General features: G+C 34.6%; 1 protein-coding gene across 14 annotated transcripts in view; it reads right to left on the bottom strand.

The window, feature by feature from the left end:
• Nucleotides 1–24,399, bottom strand: part of BBS9 (Bardet-Biedl syndrome 9) — a 453,760-nt gene that overhangs the window by 230,821 nt on the left and 198,540 nt on the right. For 10 of the 14 annotated variants that reach the window (XM_045495280.1, XM_045495266.1, XM_045495269.1 and 7 more), the window contains 4 exons: nucleotides 21,049–21,151; nucleotides 19,433–19,537; nucleotides 17,072–17,086; nucleotides 9,173–9,313 (listed from right to left, as the gene is read on the bottom strand). In XM_045495280.1, the coding sequence (XP_045351236.1) occupies nucleotides 9,173–9,313; nucleotides 17,072–17,086; nucleotides 19,433–19,537; nucleotides 21,049–21,151 (364 nt within the window). The remainder of the gene's footprint in view (nucleotides 1–9,172; nucleotides 9,314–17,071; nucleotides 17,087–19,432; nucleotides 19,538–21,048; nucleotides 21,152–24,399) is intronic. The other 4 variants (XM_045495275.1, XM_045495271.1, XM_045495273.1 and 1 more) reach the window with 1 other exon arrangement.

Here is a 24,399-nt window from a genome sequence, read left to right as displayed (position 1 = left end):
TACATACCTTAATTAAAAATAGTTTATTGCTGAGATGGAGGAGGAGGAGCCAAGATGGCGGAACAGCATGGAAGTTTTTTGTATATCTCACACCCATGAAATACAGCCAGACCAACACTAAACCATCCTACATACCTAGAAAACTGATCGGAGGATTAACACAACAATCTGCACAACCTGAACCACAGAATTCTGCAGAAGGAATTCACCCCAAAAGAAAGAGCACGAAGAAATGACAGCCAGGGATTTAACCAACACAGATACAGGCAAGATGTCTGAACCAGAATTTAGAATCACAATAATAAGGACACTAGCTGGAGTCGAAAATAGATTAGAATCCCTTTCTGCAGAGATAAAAGAAGTAAAAAATAGCCAGAATGAAATTAAAAATGCTAGAACTAAGCTGCAATCCTGGATGGATGCAGCGGCAGCAAGGATGGATGAAGCAGAACAGAGAATCAGCGATATAGAGGACAAACTTATAAAGAATAACAAAGCAGAAAAAAAGAGGGAGATAAAGGCAAAAGAGCATGATTTAAGAAATAGAGAAATCAGTGACTCATTAAAAAGGAACAACATCAGAATCATAGGAGTCCCAGAAGAGGAAGAGAGAGAAATAGGGGTAGAAGGGTTATATGAGCAAATCATACCAGAAAACTTTCCTAACCTGGGGAGAGACACAGACATCAAAATCTAGGAAGCAGAGAGGACCCCCATTAGATTCAACAAAAATGACCATCAACAAGGCATATCATAGTCAAATTCACAAAATACTCAGGCAAGGAGAGACTCATGAAAGCAGCAAGGGAAAAAAAGTCCCTAACATACAAGGGAAGACAGATCAGGTTTGCAGCAGACCTATCCACAGAAACTTGGCAGGCCAGAAAGGAGTGGCAGGATATATTCAGTGTGCTGAATCAGAAAAATATGCAGCCAAGAATTCTTTATCCAGCAAGGCTATCATTCAAAATTGAAGGAGAGATAAAAAGTTTCCCAGACAAACAAAAATTAAAGGAGTTTGTGACCACTAAACCAGCCCTGCAAGAAATTTTAAGGGGAACTCTCTGAGGGGAGAAAAGATGAAAAAATACTTTATTGCTAAGAAATGCTAACCATCATCTGAGTTCTCAGCAAGTTGTGACTTTGCTGGTTGAGGGTCTCACCTCAGTGTTGATGGCTGCTGACTGATCAGGATGGAGGTTGCCGAAGGTTTGGATACCTGTGACAATTTCTTAAAATAAGACAACAATGAAATCTGTCACATCCTTTCACAAAAGATTTCTTTGTAGTGTGTGATGTTGCTTGACTGAATTTTACCCACAGTAGAACATCTTTCACAATTGGAGACAAACCTCTCAAACCCTCCCACTGCTTTATCAACTACATTTGTGTAATATTCTAATTCCTTTGCTTTCATTTCAACAATCTTTATAGCATCTTCACCAGAAGAAGATTCCATCTCAAGAAACCACTTTCTGGGGTGCCTGGGGGGCTCAGTTAGTTGAGCATCCAACTTCGGCTCAGGTCATGATCTCGTGGTTTGTGAGTTCAAGCCCCACGTTGGGCTCTGTGCTGACAGCTGAGAGCCTGGAGCCTGCTTCGGGTTCAGTGTTTCCCTCTCTCTCTCTGCCCCTCCCCTGACTCACACTCTGTCTCTCTCAAAAATAAATAAACATAAAAATTTTTTAAAAACAAAACACTTTCTTTGCTCCTCAGTAAGAAGCACCTCTTTATTCCTTATAATCCCTTTTTCATGAGATTGCAGAAATTCAGTCCCATATTCAGGCTCCACTTCTAGTTCTCTTGCTTGTTTCCACCACATCTACAGTTACTGCCTCCACTGAAGTCTTGAACACTTCCAAATCATCCTGTTGATATTGACATCTTGACCTCTTCTCATGAATCATGAAAGTTCTAGAATGGTGAATCCTTTGCTGAAGGTTTTCAATTTACTTTTCCCAGATCCATCAGAGAAATCACTCTTTATGGCAGCTACAGCCTTAAGAATTTTTTTTAATAAAACTTGAAAGTTAAAATGATTCCTTGATCTATGGGCTGTAAAATGGATATTGTGTCAGCAGACATGCAGCAGTAAAGCTGTTTTGCTTTCTCATCATTCATGTGTTCACTAAAGCAGACTTTCAAGAGGTTTTCTGAGGCATACGCAACTTGGCTAACCATTTGACACAAGAGGCCTAGCTTTTGGCCTATCTCTGCTTTTGTGACATGCCTTCATCCCTAAGCTTAATCATTTCTAATTTTTGGTTTAAAGTAGAGATGTGTGACCCCTTCTTCCACTTGAACACTTAAAGGCCATTGGAGGATCATTAACTGGCCTAATTTCAGTATTTTCTTTGACTCAGGTAATAGATAGGCCTGAGGAGAGAGAGTGAGAGAGAGAGAGAGAGAGAGAGAGCCAGAGAGAGAGAGACAAACAGACAGAGGAATGGCCACTGGAGCAGTCAGAACACACACATTTATCAGTGAAGTTTGCCATGTTAAGTAGGTATGGTTCGTGACAACTCAAAACAATTACAATAGTGACATTGATCACAGATCATTATAACAAATATAATAATAATAAAAATTTTGAATTACCAAAATATGACACAGAGACATGAAGTGAGCAAATACTGTTAGAAAAATGGTGCCAATAGACTTGCTTGACCCATAAAATTTCAATTTGTAAAAAGCACACTATCTGCAAAGCACAATAAAACAAGGTATGCCTATAATAGAAAAGCACTATTTGAAATCGAAATGAAACAATATAATTTGCAATAGCATCAAAATATAGTAAATACTTGGGGACAAATCTGACAAAAGATTTGTAAGACCTGTGCATTGAAAATGACAAATTCTGACTGAGAAAAATGAAACAAACCCTAAATAAATGACGGTCTCTACTTTCATCTTAAGAAACTAGGATAAGTAGAGCAAATTGTACCACATTCAATATTGTTAAGATGTTGTTTCCCTCCAAATTGATCAATAGATTTAATGCAATCCCATTTCCAAACAAATCCCAGAAGGCATTTTTTTTAACTTGACAAACTGATTCTTACAATTCCTATCAAAATGCAAAGTATCTAAAATATCCAAGCAACTCTTTAAAAAAGAAGAATGAAGTTGGGGAAATTATAGTCTGACTTCTTAACATACATACTTACAGTAATTGAGACACTATGCTTTTGGTATATAGCAAAAGACAAACAGATCAATGGAATAAAATGAAGAGAGCAAAAATATATGTATTTTTTCAAACGACTTCTATAGTCCTATGATACACAGATGATTTTCAACAAAGTTGCAAAGATGATCCAGTAAAAAAGGACATTCTTTTCAAAAGCAGTGCTGAACATTAGATGCTCATATACAAAAATAAGAATTTTATCCATATCTCATATCATACATAAATGTCAACTCAAAATGAAAAAGAGACCTAAATGTCAAATGTAAAACTAGAAAACTGATAGACAAAAACATAGAAGAAAAATTTTGTAAACTTGAGTTAGACAAAGATTTCTTAGATATAACATTAAAATCACAAGTCATAAAGGAAAGAAATTTAGAGTCAGTTAAGCATCCGACTTCAGTTCAGGTCATGATCTCAAGGCTTTTGAGTTTAAGCCTCGCATCAGGCTCTCTGCTGACAATTCAGAGCCGGGAAACTGCTTTGGATTTTATGTGTGTATGTGTCTCTCTCTCTCTCTCTTTCTCTGTGACCCTCCCCCACTCATGCTCTGTCTCCCCCCCCCCAAAAATAAACAAACAATAAAAAAAGAAAGAAATTTAAATTGGGCTTTATCAAAACTAAGAACTTCTCCTCTTCCAAAGACACTGTTACAATAATGAAAAGACATCCCACAGATTGGGAGAAAATATTTGCAATTCATATAATCAGATAAATCACTGGGTAGGCAGATGAAAAACAGCATATGCTAAATAATTTCCATCTTACCAAATTCCAGAAAATTTAAACTAATCTCTAGTGACAGAAAGCAAACCAGTGGTTGCCTGGGAATGGGGGATACAGGGTACGAAGGGGTACAAGGGAACTTTTGGGGGTGATGGATATTTTTAGCATTGTAATTGTGGAGATGGTTTCACAGGCATATACAAACATCAAAACTCACCAAACTGTATACTTCAAACATTTGTACATAAGTTATATTCCAATAAAGTTATTTTTAAAAAGCAAAAAATATAACCAAGAGCTGTGTTTGAGAATTACAGAATGTATTAAAATGTATCAGAAGAAAATATCAGATAAAGGGTTGGTATCTAAAACCTATAAATAAAATAAAATAAAATAAAATAAAATAAAATAAAATAAAATAAAATCTATGAAGAACATACCAAACTCAACACCCAAAACATAAATAATCCAGTGAAGAAATGAGCATTAGACATGAATAGACACTTTTCCAAAGAAGACATCCAGATGGCTAACAGACACATGAAAAGATGTTCAACATCACTCATCATCAGGGAAATAAAAAACAAAAGCACACTGAGATACCACCTCACACCTGTCAGAGTGGCTAAAATTAACAACTCAGAAAACAAGATATTTGCAAGGATGAGGAGAAAAGTGAACCCTCTTGCACTGTTGGTGTGAATCCAACTGCTGAGGCCACTCTGGAAAACAGTGTGGAGATTCCTCAAAAACTTAAAAATAGAATTATCCTGCAACCCAGCAATAACACTACCAGGAATTAATACAAAGGATACAGGAGTGCTTATTTGCAGGGTCACATATACCCCAATGTTTATAGCAGCACTATTGAAAATAGCCTAATTATGGAAAGAGCCCAAATGTCCATCAACTGATGAATGGATAAAGAAGATGTGGTATATATATATACACAATGGAATACTCCTCGGCAATGAAAAAGAATGAAATCTTGCCATTTGCAACAATGTGGATGGAACTGGAGGGTATTATGCTAAGTGAAATAAGTCAGTCAGAGAAGATATCATATGTTTTCACTCATACGTAGAATTTGAGAAACTTAACAGAAGACCGTGGGGAAAGCCAAGGGAAAAATAAGTTACAAACAGAGAGGGAGGCAAACTATAAGAGATTCTTAAATACAAAGAACAAACTGAGGATTGACTGGGGAGAGGACTGGAGGTAGGAGGGGAGGGGAGGTGGGGGGCTGGGCAGGGAAAATGGATGATAGGCATTGAGGAAGGCAATTGTTGGCATGAGCACTGAGTGTTATATGTGAGTGATGAATCACAGGAATCTACTCCTGAAGCCCAAACTACACTGTATACACTGTATATTAGCTAACTTGGCAATAAATTATCAAAAAAATAAAAATAAAAAAGCAAAAAATACACCTAGAGCTGTGTTTGAGAATTAAAGAATGTATTAAAATGTACCAGAAGAAAATATAAGTAAATGTTTTATACTCTTAAAACAGAGGCCATTCTAAGCACGAAAACAAACCTGAAACTATAAAGAAAGCAATTAATAAAATTAAATCTTAAATTTTACTATGTAAAAATATAAACCTTATATGTTAAAAAAGAATGTAAGCAGTTAATAAAAATTATAAAATGTCTATGCTAATAATTTAGAAATGTAAATTTTTAAAAAAGATGTCATTTTTCACCTATGTCAAAAATTTCCAAAATCTAGCTGCTACCCTTAGTATGAACCCTGATGTTGGGCACATAACCTGATAAAATTATTCTGGAAGGAAGGCTGGCATTTAAATAAAGTTTTCAAATGTGTATGCTCTTTAACTCAGTCATTTGTCTTCAAGCAGTTTCTCTGAAAAGAAACAGAGAAGTCCAAAAAAAAAAAAAAAAAAAAGAAAAGAAAAAAGAACTATATATACGGTACCTCCAAAAAAGTGAATATTATGTAATCATTAAAATATAAATTTATTTACAAGACTGGGACGCCTGGGTGGCTCAGTCAGTTTGGCATCCGACTTTGGTTCACGGTTCACGGTTCGAGCCCCACTTTGGGCTCTGTGCTGACAGCTCAGAACCTGGAGCCTGCTTCCGATTCTGTGTCTCCCTCTCTGCCCCTCCCCCACTCATGCTCTGTCTCACTCTCTCTCTCTCAAAAATAAATAAACATTAATAAATGAATAAATAAATTTATTGACAAGATAGCCATATATTCTACTAGCAAAAAGACTGTTACAATGGCATGCTATTTGTTATAACATTAAAGTAAAATTTTTGTGTAAAATTACTAGTATTATAGCATACCCTGAATGTCACCTAATTTAACATCTATTTCCTCCCTTCCCTCCATCCATCTATATTAGTTTTCAGTCTCCTTTACAGCCAGAAGAGGCTATGTGATGCTATTACGGCTATTGAAACTTAAATAGAAATTTCCTAAGAACGTTACAGAAACATACCTTTCTAATAAAAGTTACAGTTGTTGCTATAGCTATCTCTTTTCCCCTACCTCCTGCCTTGTAGTCAGTTATGATGACTGAATCTGAAGTAGCTTATTGCCCTGGAACAAGCCAACACACTAGAAACGGCACAATGCAAAGAAAGAAAAAAGCTGGGTCTCTGATAACATTCATAAAACCACTACACCAGCTTCCACTGCCCATTTCTGGACCTCAATTTTTATATGAGAAAATATATGTATATGTGTATGTATGTGTATCTTTAGTGCTTAAATAACATTTAGCCAAAAGCACCCAGATAGTTATTTATATATACACATACAAATACACAGCCATTAAGTATATTAAAGTTTTTTATAATTACAATATTCTCTAAAGGTATGGATTTGGGGTACTACTAGATACCTCCATTCAAGTACTGTTGATAGGGTTAACTGATAGGGCCCTTTAGTTAGTCAGTTTGACATTATATTTCAAAAGTTTTAAAAATATTCTTATCCTTTGATTCTATAATTCCACATTTAGATATTCGCCAAAGAAATAATAATAAATTTGGAGAAGTGCTGCTACAATATATTTATAATATTAATAAACTGAAAACAACATACATATCAAAAATATAATGCTGGCCAAATGATTTTATAGTATGAATTTATGATAGAATACTATGGCATCCTTATAATCATGTAATAAAAATATGTAATTTTGTAGAAAAATACTTCACAGCAGTATGCAAAGTGAAATCCTTTGAGGGTAATTAAATACTTAGGAAAGATATTTTTATAAAGATTAGGGAAATATAATGAAAAATAAGTAGACAATGATGGATAACAGAATTACCAATAACTTTTGTTTTCTTCTTTTTAGTTGTCCATTTCTAAATTTCGCATTTTTTTGTAATCAGAAAAATTAAAGTTATTTTAAATATACCTATATTTGTTCAAAACAAAGAAGTGAAATAAACAAATAGGAAGACATGTAGACTAAAGCTAGTTTTGTTTCTTCTCTGAAGCTCATTAATTTTATTTACTTCAGTTAAAAAACAAATTCGCAATTATAACTTTATCTGACATCAACATATAAAAGTCTTATATACCAAGGGTGAAAAGCACTCTCAAGAAGTAAAAAGTGAAAAAGTACCAAGAGTACTTATTTTAAATAATTACAGGATTTCATCATGTCCAATATGAACACACATCCAAGAACTCCAAAACAGAACATGCTACATCAAATACATTGGATCTTGGGCGAAATTTTTAAGTTTGCCATTGAATCCCATTTCTAAAGTGACTAAGAAGCAAATATATGCTGATAAGCCTAAGATAACCTGTGACACAAAAACAATTGAGCCCCAAATCAGAAGGAAAATGGATGAGCTTATCTAAGCTTTCCTTAGTTCTTCTTGTCTAATTCATATCTTACAGAAATTGCCTCTCTGGTTAAAAGCATCCACTTTTATTTAATCTCTGTGAGTTTTTAGCCATCTAGAGAAAATATCACTTACTCAGAAGCCAGGGTCTTAAACATTTTTCAAATTAAGTATGCAACACGTAATTTCCAACTATATTCCCAGGGCAGTATAGGAGACTCAAGGAACTAATACATTCGTATTAGGTGTTGTAAGCATAGTGACTCTTTCTGCCTTTTTCTATAACCCAAATATATTATAGGAAAATTGACTAAAGAAAGAGAAATGAAGGGAAAGGAGAAAGAAACCGAATAGTTCACAACTATTTCCTAACATGGTGTCATATATATATATAAATATACAAATATGTATATAAATATATATATGTATACACACACCCAAACTCAATTCAAACTGAAGAACAGATTAATTGTAATAAAAAGTATTTAATTTTGGAGATTTTTCACTGATTAAATATAAACAAAGCTTTTTAAACCCTTCAAATTAATGAAAAATAAATTTTAAGCGCTTTAAGTAGTTAATAACGCAAAAGTTGACTTACCATAAATTTCTAAACCTTGTGGAAAATACTCTTTGTATTCTAAATCCTATCCACTAATGCAAAGGTGAGGATGCATATTGTAGTCAACAGTGCCAATCTTTAATGAGGGATTTTAAAACGTTGATTTAATTCCCAGAATTTTTTTTTTTTTAATTCCACCCCATTACCAGGAAAGCTAATAGATGCTACATCTTAGAAACTCTGGTTACTAAAGATATTTTACCCAATCAACACCTCTCTCTTTTCTAAGCTATTCAGAAAGAAATATTGACACCTGGAGAAAGTCACACCTTCACAAATTACCCCAAATTCACTGTGATATTCAAGCTTTATATATGAAGCCCTTTCTAAAGGATCAGAGCCAGAGAATGAACAATCGCCCCCTCCAGCTGCTAGAGAAACCAAAACCACAAAAAACATCTACTTATGGGATTACTTTTGGGGCATAAGAATATAGTTTTAAAACGTACATAGCCAAAAACCTACAATAAAGATGAATAATAAATATTTACATTCCAAGCCAAAAAATTCCACAGTCTAAAAAGAAATATTTGATGTTTTCATTTCTGAATACTGAAAGCAAAATAATGATTATAATAATTTTAATCAAACTTAAAAGGTACACCTTATTACCTTGTTGATATAAGCTATTTGCCTTTGAACAGGCAAACGAGAGAAAAAGCCTTGAGGCATTTTTATATTCTGACTTAACAATTATCTGATAATTACCCCATCATTACCTGTTCATGAAGGATTCCATTCTGAATTCTTAACATTTCTGGTGGTACAGGCATGTTACTTCAAAAGTCCTACCTGGAAAGAGACTGAGAAGGCTGACTGGAGATTTGTTGGTATCAATAGTTAGTTTGTGGCTTGCAGTTTTTGAAGGCTGACCTGGGAGACAGATTAGTTTCAGGGGAAGTCTAAATTTACATTGGATAACCCGAGGAATGCCTGAAATAAAAAGAGAGAAATGTAGATTCATACATTTGACAGATAATTTGACCAAAAAAATTTGTATTACTAACAGTTTGAGTAGAAATATGTATCTTAGTTTAAAATTTTGTTGCCTGTCCACTTTGTTTAGCATAACTGAAAAAACTGCAAAGTTTTATCATAATACATATTTTCATATTATTGTCAAGAAGTTCAGGAAAAATAAAATCCTAAAAAAGAGCATAGGCATGAAGTCTGTTTTTAATAACATATTTTAAAAATCATCACAGTTGAGGGGCGCCTGGGTGGCGCAGTCGGTTAAGCGTCCGACTTCAGCCAGGTCACGATCTCACGGTCCGTGAGTTCGAGCCCCGCATCAGGCTCTGGGCTGATGGCTCAGAGCCTGGAGCCTGTTTCCGATTGTGTGTCTCCCTCTCTCTCTGCCCCTCCCCCGTTCATGCTCTGTCTCTCTCTGTCCCAAAAATAAATAAACGTTGAAAAAAAAAAAAAAAAAATCATCACAGTTGAACACCAGACAAAATGGTATGTATAGCTTTATATTCAATTACTTAACTGTTTTTAAACTAAGAACATCAAAGCTCTAGCCTCAATCCAAGACTATCAGCTGAAGTGAGCAAATATGTATGTGAAATTTGTATCAGGAAGAGTTATACGACCTTATCTAATACTTTCTCTACCACCAAAACTTTTTAATCTTTAGCTTTTTTAACTTATTGAACATTCAAATTAAAATCTACAATAAATTATAAGTATGAAAGTAGAATTTGCTCTACTGAAGTTCTACTGAAGTTCATGTCATTTTACACATTCATATTAAGAATATTACTTTCATATGAATTAAATTTTTCTCAATCCATTTAACTTCACATATCGCTGTTAAGTAACATTTTAAAAGTTTAAGTTTATTTATTTATTTTAAGAAAGAGAGAGAGAGGGAGGGAGGGAAGGAGAGAGAGAATCCCAAGCAGGCTACACTGCCATCACAAAGTCCAACAAAGGGCTCGATCCCACAAACTGTGAGATCATGACCTGAGCATAGATCAAGAGTCGGATGCTTAACTGACTGAGCCACTCAGACGCCCCCATTTTTAAAGTATTACATGGTCAATCAACTGAATTTTTTCAGTACATTTACAGGCATAATGAAATAGCTAACTGAATAAATAAGAATGAAGACGTTTATATCAGAATTAAAAGTTTTTAAGATCATTCAATATTTTTACAGAGAATAAAACTGAAAACAAAGCAAGTTAGGCTATCTACTTATAAATCTAGAAAAGCAATTCAACACCTTTAACTTTTTCTCCTTTTATTCTAGGATTCTACCTTTGATTGGATAAGATAAAAGGGAATATACAGAAACCTCTTAGATATTGCTGTAAAGAAGTGAAAAACTTAAAATGTTCTACTCGATGTATCAACACACTTATTCCTTTATTTCTTCATTGCGGTGTCAGTGAGCAGCTTAAAAGTACAAAATGCAGAAGGAGATAAAGTTTGGGGACATGATCCCAAAGCAGGAATCCTAGAATTAGCAATATATTCTGTTAATGCCAATTGGAGCTGTGGGGCTTACCCAACATCCAAGCTGGGAGACACTTTCCAGCACTACTTATTTAATACGATAGTAACAGATCATCAACAATGGCAGGCATATTGATATATGAGGTCAATTAAATACTTTTTCAGAGCATATAAAGCATATTTGTGATTCTCTTCAACATAAGCAATTATCCATTAAATTTTACATAGCTCATTTTTTGCTCATAACCAACAAATGTTAAATTCACTTCTCCTGGTCCTAGATGCAAATTATAACTAGTGTCACTTCAGAAAAGTCCCAAGGCATGGGGCGCCTGGGTGGCGCAGTCGGTTAAGCGTCCGACTTCAGCCAGGTCACGATCTCGCGGTCCGGGAGTTCGAGCCCCGCGTCAGGCTCTGGGCTGATGGCTCAGAGCCTGGAGCCTGTTTCCGATTCTGTGTCTCCCTCTCTCTCTGCCCCTCCCCCGTTCATGCTCTGTCTCTCTCTGTCCCAAAAATAAATAAACGTTTAAAAAAAAAAAAAAAAAAGAAAAGTCCCAAGGCATTATTTCCTGACATTCTGTGAGGTTTTAGAGGCATGTGTATTTGTACTTTACAACGATGAAATGTTTTCACTCAAAATATTATGGTAACATGATCTAAGCTACTGCTCAAACCACAACTATCAATATCACCATAAAAAATATTGCAAAGCATTATTTTTTCCAACTTCATATATTCCATATATCCCCAAGTTATGGAAATATACCTACTAATGTTTCCTCTACAATATATAATTTACAGCCTCAATTAATAGATGCAGCCTGCAAAGAACAAGGAAACGAAAACTTGTTTCCATTTCCTTCACTTTTAATGAATACAGTAATGGAAAAAAGTCCTTCCTCTTTTGATAATTCTGCACATGCATGAAGAGAAGCTACTTTCTATATACTTTCAACCAAAGTCTGAGTTAACTGTTCAAACAAAATTTGGCTGTAAATGTTCTTCCAAAACTATCCTGCTAAAACTGTGGCTCTCCTTCACTTGGATCAGATACGTACTTGAATTTGCTTGAATTTGTAGCAAAAAATAAAATAAAATAAAATAAATCACAATCAACATCACTGGCCTTATGCTACTGAGTCTATATATTTAAAGATTATTACCCTAAATCTCCAAAAACCCAGAGCTAAAGAAACCAGGGGTATATATATGTTTTCAGAAATTGAAACAAATGGATTGCAAGCACTAATGAACCCAAGAAGGGAAATACATTATAACTCAATTCACAGTTCTGTTAGGTCAGTTAATGACAACATCACACACTAGGGCAATGGTCTGCAGTTGCTAAGATTTGTAGAAACCCTCCAGAATTTCTTTTCTCTCCAGGAATTGTAAACCTGTTTCATAGGACATTTGGAAAACATTATTTTGAAAAATGATGACACTCATACTTAATAAAATGATTATGGCTATTTTTTAAATGCTGGCAGCCTGAAAAGTTTTACCACTGGGGAGAAAAAAGAGTATGAAATCCTTTAGAAACCAATTTAAAGAAACCACATCTTTCAAGAGAAAAATTACAATGCCAGTATTTTACAGTACTTCCCATCAAATTAAAACCCTAGTCTTTTAAAATAGAACCTCCAGTATTTAGACACGGGGTTTATAAGAGGCACATTTCAATTGAGATTTACATTTTCTTGAGAAACCTGAAATGTAAATTTGGATACCAATTTACTCTTCAGGCTGTGAGTGCACCTAAGAACCTGAAGCCAGAAACACATAGAGGTATGCGTGAATGCATGCATGTATGTACCTATAATAAGGAAGGAAAGAATTACATGTATTTAAAGACTTTTCAAATTTGCTAGTAGAATGGCTTTCAGCTTAGTTGAAAGAGTCTAACTGGTCCTAAATTTGCCTACCATCACTGATACTTTCTCTATGGAATTGGCAAAACAGTCTCTGAATTGGGCTTATTCAACTCTCTGAGTGTTATGCTGAGAGAAAAGAAAAATTTGGTCATTTATAATACTCAAATATTGGCCTACTCTTTCATCAGACTGACTTTGTTCTGCAGTTTTTTACCAAATATAATCACCTCTCCTTCAGACACTTCCCTTTCTAGCCTAAAAGAGGAAATGGATAGTTGCAACTACTCTGGTGCAATTAATCACAAAATTATTTAACACTTGGAGAGAAAATTCACATCAAAACCACTCTTGACAGAACAATTTCTCCAGAAGAGAATTCTAATTACACCTGGCACACCAGAAGCCCAGTATCACTGTCAAGAGGGAAGCCAAAATGTGCTTTGGAAAAAAAAAAAAAAAAAAAAAGGAAAAACAGCATATATATCAGAGTAGAATAACTATATATATCACACATCTATATAATGCCTTCAGAACTCTTTCCAGGGCCTGCTAGAGTCATTTCATATTGAAAACAACGAACTCCAAAGCAGTAGCAATGTCTGGAAGCCAGAACTTCCTTGATCCCTTCCTGTTATGTCTGGCTACGTACTGTGCCCCATCTGCAGTCATGTTTTACACTGCCCATGTCATGTAACTTTAATGCAGACATAATGGAGACTAACTCTTATGGGACAACATAAAACCTCGTTTGCTTCTCTCTTTCCACATGTAAAGGCAGGACTGCTTATCTGCAAAGAGCCTGAACAGATCAGGCCAATAAAATGGACCAGTCTTTGAAATTTGAAGCCTTGTGTGTAAGTTAAGATCTAAGTGGCAACATATTATTCAATCTTACCAACCAGGTGAAGCTGGATATTTCAATCTCCTAAAGCTTCATTATAATTTACAAATATTTCATAAGAAATTATTAGCTTTGTATTGAAATACTAAAATTTCCATGTATTATAATTTTTTTCTCATATTTTGGGCTGAATTTACAGTAAGAGGGAGTAAATTCCTTTCAAAAATAACCATTACTAATATTTTTTAAATTTAAAATAAATCATTTAAATCATAATATGGTATTTTATAAAAGTTAGTATAAATTCTCACCAGCTAGATACAATCTTGCCAAGTAAAATGTAAATATTCATTATGAATGAGGAGTTATTTTTAATAACCCAAATTCTAATTTAACAAGCATATTTCATGTTATTAAGCTAAACATTTATTTCTAGTAAAATATTTCTCATATAAATATATTTTCACCTCCCAGATACAATGCAACTCAGGTTGTTGGCATCCCCAAAACTGTATAAGTAAATAACTGCCATTATATTTTAAGTATTTTATTTATTTAATTATTACTAATTAATATTGTTATCTAATATTTATCTTAAAATATCTAATAAACTGAGATAAACCACTAAGATAATCAAAGTAGAATATACTTTGAGAGTACCTGTCATCTACCGTGATATGCACAATTCAAAGATGAGTACTTGAAGTCTGCTCTCAAAGAACCCAAAATCTTAGGCAAACCCAAGGAACAAACTTAATGAAATTCATATTATGATAGGTATTACAGCAGACTCATAAATAAAGGATTTGGGGAAAACAAAATAGGTAACAATCAACATTGACCCAGGCAAGTTTAAGGGGTCATAACCTTGATGACATTGCCCCACAAATTCTAAACAAGGTAAGAAATAGGCCCATGGTGGGGTGCCTGGGTGGCTCAGTTGGTTAAGCATCTGACTTCAGCTCAGGTCAAGATCTAACGGTTCGTGAGTTCAAGCTTGGCATCCAGCTCTGTATTAACAGCTCAGAGCCTGGAGCCTGCTTCAGATTCTGTGTCTCCCTCTCTCTCTGCCCTCCGCCCACTCATGTTTTGTCTCTCTCTCTCTCTCAAGAATAAACATTAAAGAAATTTTTAATGAAGGAAGGAAGGAAGGAAGGAAGGAAGGAAGGAAGGAAGGAAGGAAGGAAGGAAAGGGCCCACAGGGGTACTTGGTGGCTCAGTCAGTTAAGTGTCTCACTCTTGATTTCGCCTCAAGTCATGATGTCAGGATTCTGAGACAGCCCCGTGTCAGGCTCTGCACTGAGCATGGAGTCTGCTTAAGATTTTCTCTCTCCCTCTATCCCTACCCTCGTTCACATACTCTCTCTCTGAAAGAAAGAAAAGAAAAAAGAAGAGAAGAGAAGAGAAGAGAAGAGAAGAGAAGAGAAGAGAAGAGAAAAAGAAAAGCAAAGAACAGAAAAGAAAAGAGAAACAAAAAGAAAAGAAGAGAAAAGAAGAGTAAGGAAGGAAGGGGCCCACAGAATAAGTATTCATGATGTTCTGATCAGAAAGACCAGTGGATCTATTTGGGCATAGAGAAAACTGACAATTTAGAAAACAAACAATAGACATAGAGAAAACAATTTGTGTGTCTCAAAAGACGTGTGCATCAGTACAGGAAGTATATTAATGTCAGTTTGTTCCGGTATTAATGATGTTAACGTTGATCACTTGGTTATGGTAGTGTTACCAAATCACTACTGTAAAGATACTTTTTTCTCTTTGTAATTAAAAAGTAATCTATGGGGCGCCTGGGTGGCGCAGTCGGTTAAGCATCCGACTTCAGCCAGGTCACGATCTCGCGGTCCCTGAGTTCGAGCCCCGCGTCGGGCTCTGGGCTGATGGCTCAGAGTCTGGAGCCTGTTTCCGATTCTGTGTCTCCCTCTCTCTCTGCCCCTCCCCCGTTCATGCTCTGTCTCTCTCTGTCCCAAAAATAAATAAACGTTGAAAAAAAAATTAAAAAAAAAAAAAGTAATCTATGGGGTGATGTTTTGAGACTGAATATTCTATTATTACAATGAATTTAGTGTCCATGGACGAAGCTTGCTTGAACTAATCATTACAAAGATTTTGCAAAATAATGATTCTCTAATTTTATCACTCATTCTATGTTAATTAGCTGACACTCTTTGCTAAAGAAGAATTTTCACTCTACATATGCCTTTATTATACCACTGTACTCACAGATTCTATTTCTGCCTTCAATATATTATAATACATTACCATTATTATGGTTTTGATGTTCAAAGTGACCTATATCTACCCAGTGGGAATTCCTTCACTGGCTTCTGAATCATTTTCTCGTAATTTATTTTATTTACTTATTTATTTTTTTGAGAGAAACAGAGCAAGCAAGGGAGGGTCAGAGAGAGGAGACAGAGAATCCCAAGCAGACTCTACACTGTGAGCACGGAGCCTGATGTGGGGCTCAAACTCACTAACTGTGACATCATGACCTGAGCTGAAACTAAGAGTCAGACTCTTAACCCACTGAGCCACCCAGGTACCCCTGAATCATTTTAATGTAATATTATCATTTCTTGACCGTGTCTTTACTTTCTGACCCAACAATATAGGACAGGCTCTCTGATTTTCCCTTCTCCAGACCTAGAAACAGCCTTTTCCTAAGAACCTTGATCCCTTTTACTAGAGTTGGTACTCAGATCTTAAGACCTGTGTAATAGATATGCTCATTGTTAATGAGCTGAAACCTAACTAGGTCTCTGATCCATCTCCATTGCCTCTACTTAACTCCACTGCAATAACCTCCAGCTGATCTTCTGACAGGCTATTTGGCTTTCCTTCAACCAGCGCTTCACACACTGTAGTCATAGTGATCTTTCCAGCATACAAATCTGTTCCTGTCATACCCGAACCAAAAGCATGTGTGTGCGTATTCACATCCATGCGCTTCATGACATACTTAAAACCATTGAGTGGCTGACCTTTAGTCACAGAATAAACACCAAAGTCACTAGTATGATCAAGAAGCACACATGGCCTATCCTTTCCCTATGCCCTAGTTAATTTTGACCACTTTACACCAGCTCTCAATCAATAAAAAAAAAAAAAATAGAAAATGAAAACAATTAGAATTCAGTGACGAACACCTTTTTTCCTTATTCTTTATTTTATTTTAAGTAAAATAAGATAACAGAGCATATAAGTAAACCACCAATAACTTACAGAAATAAGTGGTCAATGACACGTCAGATTTTTTTTTCCCAAAAAAGTCACAGAGCTTCATTCTTTCTCATGACTCGGAAACAACTAGTAATGAATGACAAATCTCTATGAGAGGAAACATTTATGATCCTCTCCATAGCCAGATGATGGCATTGAATCATCCTAAAGAGTATTCTATTGTCAGAATAAGAGTCTATAAAAAGAGTTCATTCATGGTACAATACCAATTCAATTTACCAACCAAACTTTAATTCTGAAATTCATTTTGTTCTAAATTATCTTTTCACTTACCATCAGGATTTATATCTATCCATCAGAGGCAATGCAAAAAAGTGTAAGGAAGAAAGAATGCAACAAATTATTTGTGTATTTAATAAACATCTGCTTAAAAATATAAATTAAAATGTTGAAGATTCTCTCAGATGATTTAATGGCCCCCCAATAAAAGTCAGTCAATTCACAACTGAAGAGTACAACATGAATAAGTGAAATCTAACATATATTTATACATCCAGTTTCAGGAGTCCACGAGAGTGTATCACTCCAGTGTAAATATGCCCCCCACCCAAAAAAAAGGAGGTAAGTTATATGATATAGACCAAGAGAAAACCAGACTGCTTTGTAAATGACATCAAGAGGATTAAATGAATTGGGAAAATTTTTGAGTACAAGGCCAAATACGTAATATTTCCAGTTACTCTTGCTTATATTATTTCAGTCAGTAGACACTACTATGGACTAATGTCTTTTTGTTTTAGGCTTATCTTGGTATTCTCTCACTTTTATAGACTTTTTTAAAATTTTAATTTCTAATTAACTTTCAACTAATTAATGCTATGCTTTTTGGTTTAGCAATAATTTATAATCTCTTACATTCCGTCTATAGAAAAGCATAATAGTTAAAAATAGCATGTACAACCATAAGTTCACAGGCTAATTTTACAACTTTATCATGTATTTTTAAAGAATTTTGAAAACTTGCTATGTAACCCATTTCTCTATTTTAAATTTATTTTCAACCAGTGTCACTAATTTTCCTTGAAAATGAAATACTTAGTTTAATTAAGGTACCGACGGTCTCTACAACTGCGTATTTCAAGTGTAACGGATAAAAATATATACAAATGCCCATCACCATTGACACACTCAATTAATGATAAATGATCTAGAGATTTTAGCCAAATATTTATTTTTATTTCATAAATCAAAATTAAGATAACATTAAAATTTTCAGTGTTCTTTTCAGAAATATCCAACTAAAAAGTCTATCACTCTTTGATCCTTTATGGAAGTTTTGCATTTCTTTCTGAAGTCAGCTTTCTCAAAGCCATTTAAACATAAAATATTTACATAACCCCAAATTTTGAAAATATAGGTAAAAAACAAAGAGGACAATTCTGCCTTAAAATGAACTTTTTTAACTTAAAGCAAAATAACTGACAAAACAGAAGAAAGACTTTGAAAACATGTATTAAAGTTATAAAATCATCTCAGAGTATACAGTTGTCAAGGCATAAGCCAGAAAATTTACTTAGACAAAATTAAAACTACAATTATTAAAAAGCATTGCTAAAGAAGCAAAGTGGACATCAAGAGAGGAGAAAAAGATAATTAAGTCATCTCTAAAACTTCAGAAATAAAAAACTGTATAGAAATTGTTTTTAAAAATGCAACATTTCTTAAGTACCCTATTATCAGTTCCAATTGTTTAAAGAAAAACATGCAACATTTCTAAAGTACCGTATTATCAGTTATTCTATATTAAAACATTGTTAAAAAAGCAATGACAAAAAAAAAGCAATGACTAATTATTTGTATTCTACCAATAAACGTATTGTCAAAATGTTTCACTATACAGGGAAAAATACAAACTATAAAATTTGACCCAATAAAGTTAAAATTTACAATAACTGAATCTCAACTGGACTAAAGGTAACTTTTTTTAATTTAAAAAGAATTCCTTGAAAATATGCAGATCAAATTTTAGTTAATCTGTTCTTAAATATATTAATATGTAAGATACTAAAGAGTTGTATTTAGTCATTAAAACAGTGTCAGTCTATGAATACTGACTTATCAATCCATAATACTCTTTTTCACCAATTCAGACTAGGCTTTTCTCCTTAGTTTAATAAGTGAGGTCTAATATCATTCTTTTAGTGTGAATAAAAATATATCATGTTTGCTATTAATTCAGAAGACAGCATCAAACACTATATGTGTAAATCAGCTAAACAGACTTCTCTCTAATAATTCATGACACAGAGGTAATCTGGACAATTTTATTTAACACTAGGAAAGAATGTTTTTCCATTTAGTAATATACTACAATGTGTTTTCTAATCTTAAACACTTAAACATTTAAGGGTGCCTAGGTGGCTCAGTCAGTTAAATGTCCAGCTCTCGGTTTTAGCTTAGGTCATGATCTCATGGTTTCCTGAGTTTGAGGTCCACATCGGGCTCAGCATTGGCACTGTGGAGACTGCTTGGGATTCTCTCTCTCTCTCCTTCTGTCTGCCTCACCCTCATTTGTGCTGTCTTTGTCTCTCTCAAAATAAATAAACTTAAAAGAAAAACACTTAAACATTTAACTCAGAACTCCAATTTAAAAGGAGTGATTAGGCTTAAATATCTAAACAACTGTATATTTACCTGATGGTCTGGAATAAGAAACAACAGCATTTCCTTCCAATTCAGACGGTGTATAACTCCCTTTCAGATAAACAGAAAAGGCTACTGTTCTGCTCATCTCTGGTGCTATAAGAAATTTAAAAGTAATAGAAGTTACAAAATTTTGGACAATTATTATTAACAACAGTTAAAATCATGCTTACATTGCATGCCAGCTATTCTCCTAAGCACTTCACATGAATTAAGTCATTTAATCCTCACAACAACCCAGTAATATGTGTACTATTATTGTCCCCAACTTTTGTGCATGAGGAACCTGGCTATAGAGAGATTAAAAACCTTGTCCAAGGTCATATAGCTAATATATACTGGTAACTGAGTGCAAAACAACGAAGTTTTGCTTCTCTTTATTCAGATGAATAGGCAGCATGATCAGAGAAAAAGGTATACAAAAAGGTAAGAGAATTTGGGAATAGGGAATAGTATACTTTGTCATGGCTAGAATACAAACTACAGGGAGAAATGGAAGGGGGCACTCCGTATGGATGTAACTATAACTGTAGCGACTTTGCAGATTGTGCATAGCCTTCTATATTCATGTATTTGACCTCCAACCTGTGTTAGACAGACTTAAGACGTTTTTAATTGAAAAACTAAATTGTTCAGAATATGTTTTAGAAAGACAAATGGGAAGTATTCTGAAAAAAATTAGAAAATAAAGTTAGAATCCAATGATTGGATATCACCTGTAAGATTATATCAACGATTCATCCATTCATTCAGCGATTTGGTTAATATTTATTAAGTTCCCCGTATATGCCAGGCATTCAAGTAAGGGTTGGTTATACAAAAGCAAAAGAGAGAAATATGTTCTTGATTTCATGAATACAATATAGGATCAGCAGCAGTAAATGAAGAAAGAAAAAGATTAGAAAGATAAATCATAAATCTTTTTAATAGGACTAATGACAACTTGGATATAAATCGTAGGGCCTGAGAAATACTGTGCAAAGAAATCTTACTAAGAGTTAAGTTAAATGTATGACCAGTCTACTATTTTAGGCATTATTACAGATATCTTACATAGATTCATTTTCTAACTAAACCTCAAAAATGCCCTGCAAGACAGATATCAATATCCCCTTTCTGCAGATTAAAAGAAACTGAGGCTCGGAGTAATTACTCAAGTAGTTTGCCAAAGGTTACACATCGGGTACGTGTAAGAGTCATGATTCAAATTCAGACCAGACTCCGAAGCCAATGTCCTTTCTTCAAATATTACTGATTCAATAAACAGCTGACTAGACAAACACCAATAAAGAAAGCCTTCCAAATTACAGCATTTAAGTACAATTACAGGCCCATCTAGTTGAGGAAAGCACTTGAAAATCTGTAATTACTTCAGCTCAACAACCATTCATTGAATGTTGCTATTTTTTAAAAAGTATCATTCACGCTTGATGTTTGGAGGGAAAACAGAAGCAAAACAACACAATCACTGAAATCTTTTTAGAAAGATACCAGTCTCACTATTCAGACAAAAAATATAGCCATCAAATAAACATACTAACAAAAAAATTTTAATTAATAGAAAACATCACACCACGATATATTTTAAGCCAAAACAGAACACTTACCCATAAATTCAAAGGTGAACTGATCACAAGTCAATACTAAAGGTGGTTGCACATAAACTGATAATTTGACTTTTTGCAAAGCCAGTCGATTCTGCAATGTGACCTAAGGAAATAGAAATTGTTATTAATAAAAAATTAAATTTTATCCAAATTGATAGGATAGCACAAATATGTAAAAAATCACTAGCAAATAATTAGGAAACATCTGAAAAAAATGAGTAGTCTTTTAAAACACAACGTAAGTAGTAGTTACTGGTAAGTAGAGAAGTGGTGGATTCCACCCACTAGAAACTGGACAAAGAAGTTGAACAGACTTTTCTCCAAAGAAATAGAAATAGCCAAACAAGTACATGAAAAACTGCTCAATATTGTTAATCACAACGAAATACAAATTAAATCTACAATGAGATACTACTACACATCTACTAAAATGCTATAATCAAAATAACAGACAAAAATAAGTGTTAGCAAGAATATGAGGAAACTAGAAGCTTCGTATATGGCTGATGGGAATGTTAAATGGTATAGCCACACAAGAAAATAATTTAACAACAGTTTCTTAAAAAATTAAGCATAAATTTACCATACAACCTCACAATTCCATGCCAAGAGAAATGAAAACATATGCCCACCCAAAAACTTGTACATAAGTTTCACAGCAGCATTCTTCACAACAGCCAAAATAGAAACAACCCAAATATCCATCAACTGATGAATGAATAAACAAAATATGGTACCTTACAATGAAACGGCATTCAGTAATCAAAAGAAATAAAGTACTGGCACATACTACAATATGAGTATACCTTTAAAACATCATGCTAAGGGGTAGAGGCTAGTCCCAAAGAACCACATATGGTAGGATCCCATTTATATGAAATGTCCAGGATAGGCAAATCAATAGAGACAGAAAATAGATTAGAAGTCGCTGAGGGATAGAAGTAGAGGAGGGCTGGAAGATGGGACAGGGAAAAGGAACAGGAAGTGACAGCTAATGGGTATGAGGTTACTTTCAGGAGGGACGAAAATGTTCTAAAATTAAATTGTGGTGATGGTTCCACAACTCTGCAAATACAGTAAAAATCACTGAATTTAAATGAGTATATGGTATGCTATGTGAATTATATCTCAATAAAGCTATTAAAAATGTTCTAGCAAAATCAAAGGAAAAATCTGCCCTGTGGGTGGTAAATAATTACATCATGAAATATTTGTGGTGTTCATTCTTCTTTTCATATATAGATGTGGCAACTGATTTATCTAGTATCAGTAAACCACCTTTTACATAAATTAATTATTCTCTAATGATTTCCTTGCTAAGTGGATATTTACTAGTCTAGATACATATCAAAGCACCACACTTTATTCCATGGCTTAACACAAAAATACATGACGTAACTAATTCTAGAAAATATCAAAGAATGGCAATATTGACTGCTGCACATCTCAGCTGGCTGCAATTCTAAACTGGTGCTATTATATGGTGATGCTAAGAAAACCCTCCCACTGAAATTAGAACGAAAAGCTAAGAACTCTGGGGTAACAGTGTGACTGGGAAACAGGACGGGCATGGGTACAGAAGGGCAGGGCTTCTCTCACTGCCCCGGAGGAGAAGCATCAGCAGAAAACATCAGGCCCACGGATTTTTACTGGGCCACAGCACTAAGGGGCATCTTCTTGAGGCTATTGAAGAAAAAGCTTAAAGATCTGACTCCCACTGGGCATATTCTCTCTTTAGATTTTGTCTCCTTAAAGTCCCAGTCTTTGAACAGTCACATTTAGATGAATTCATCCACATAGTTTACAAAGCAGACTTATCATAGTCAACTGCCCAGGTAGGGCTCGTATACCAACTGAGTCAAGATCTGGGGCGGGGGGGGGGGGGGGGGGGGGGGTTAGACCTGGGTATTGGTATTTTGTTTTTGGCTACCCAGATGATAACCATGTACTACCAGAATTAAGAATCATACTTCTATAGAGCTTTTGCTGTGGAGGAGTTTTCAGTCTAGTTATTGAACTCTAATATATGAGACAGATACATTTCATGATTAATTCATATAAAGCAAGGGTATATTTATTTTTAAGAAAAGTAGTTTTCAGGGACACCTAGGTAGCTCAGTCGGTTGGGCGTCTGACTTCAGCTCAGGTCATGATCTCACAATTTGTGAGTTCAAGCTCCACATCAGGCTCTGTGTTGAGAGCTCAGAGCCTGGAGCCTGCTTCGGATTCTGTGTCTCCCTCTTTCTCTGCCCCTTTACTGCTAATGCCCTGTCTCTCTCTCTCAAAAATAAATAAAAATTAAAAGAAAAAAAGTAGTTTTCAAATTTCTCTTAAGTAAAAGGCATGTATCACTTATTCCTTAATATATATTTTGCATATATATACATCATATATATACATATATAATGTATACATATACACACATACTATAGAGAAAGAAACAATATACAGGAATATCTAACTGGGCCATAAATATTATATACATACAATTAGATTCAATAGCCATCTTGTATTCACTGTAAATGATGTGGGTATTCTGTACAACTTAAAAAATAAGTTAAACACAAAAATGTTGACTTGCGAAGTGAAATTTTTAAAGGATAACTCTTGATGCAAATAAATACAATTTGCTATTTGTTCAATAGAAAATGAACAATGAATCCTCAATTTTTACTTTACAAGCTCTGGGAATGAATGAAGAGAATCTGCATACCACAAAGCAAAGCTTCCTTCATGATGTCTGAGCATTATAAACAACATAACATAGTAAAATCTTGATGGTAATTATGGGAAGAAGAAACTACACAAGCACCACAGACAACATTCCTCCAAATAGCTAAGTCTACTACATAAGTAGGATACAACTATTTTACTATTAATAATAATACCATGCAAGTCTATACATATATTTTAAAATAAAATTAATAATATTAATGATAACCAGTAGCAGCTCTCTATATTCATGGGATCATGCTAATAATTTATTTATGTGCATTATCTCATTTAATTTTCACAACATTCTGAAATAGAGAAAACTTTGTCTCAGAGAGACTAAATAATTTGCCCAAGGCCACTCTGATTAAGAATTTATCTTCTGTCTGCCAGAATCCAGAGTACATGCTCTTACTCAACCGTGGTTAAGCCTCAAAATAACTGCAAATAACAAAGTAATCCCATTTTACAGTTAAAAACAGAGGTTCAGGGGCGCCTGGTTGGCTCAGTCGGTTAAGCGTCCAATTTCAGCTCAGGTCATGATCTCGCGGTTTGTGAGTTAAAGCCCAGCGTCGGGCTCTGTGATAACAGCTCAGAGCCTGGAACCTGCTTCTGATTCTGTGTCTCCCCCTCTCTCTG

Source organism: Leopardus geoffroyi, chromosome A2 (assembly GCF_018350155.1).
Source record: "Leopardus geoffroyi isolate Oge1 chromosome A2, O.geoffroyi_Oge1_pat1.0, whole genome shotgun sequence".
In the NCBI taxonomy this organism is placed as follows: Eukaryota; Metazoa; Chordata; class Mammalia; order Carnivora; family Felidae; genus Leopardus; species Leopardus geoffroyi.
Note: the sequence above shows the minus strand (reverse complement) of the source record. Positions and strands in the feature narration are given on the sequence as shown.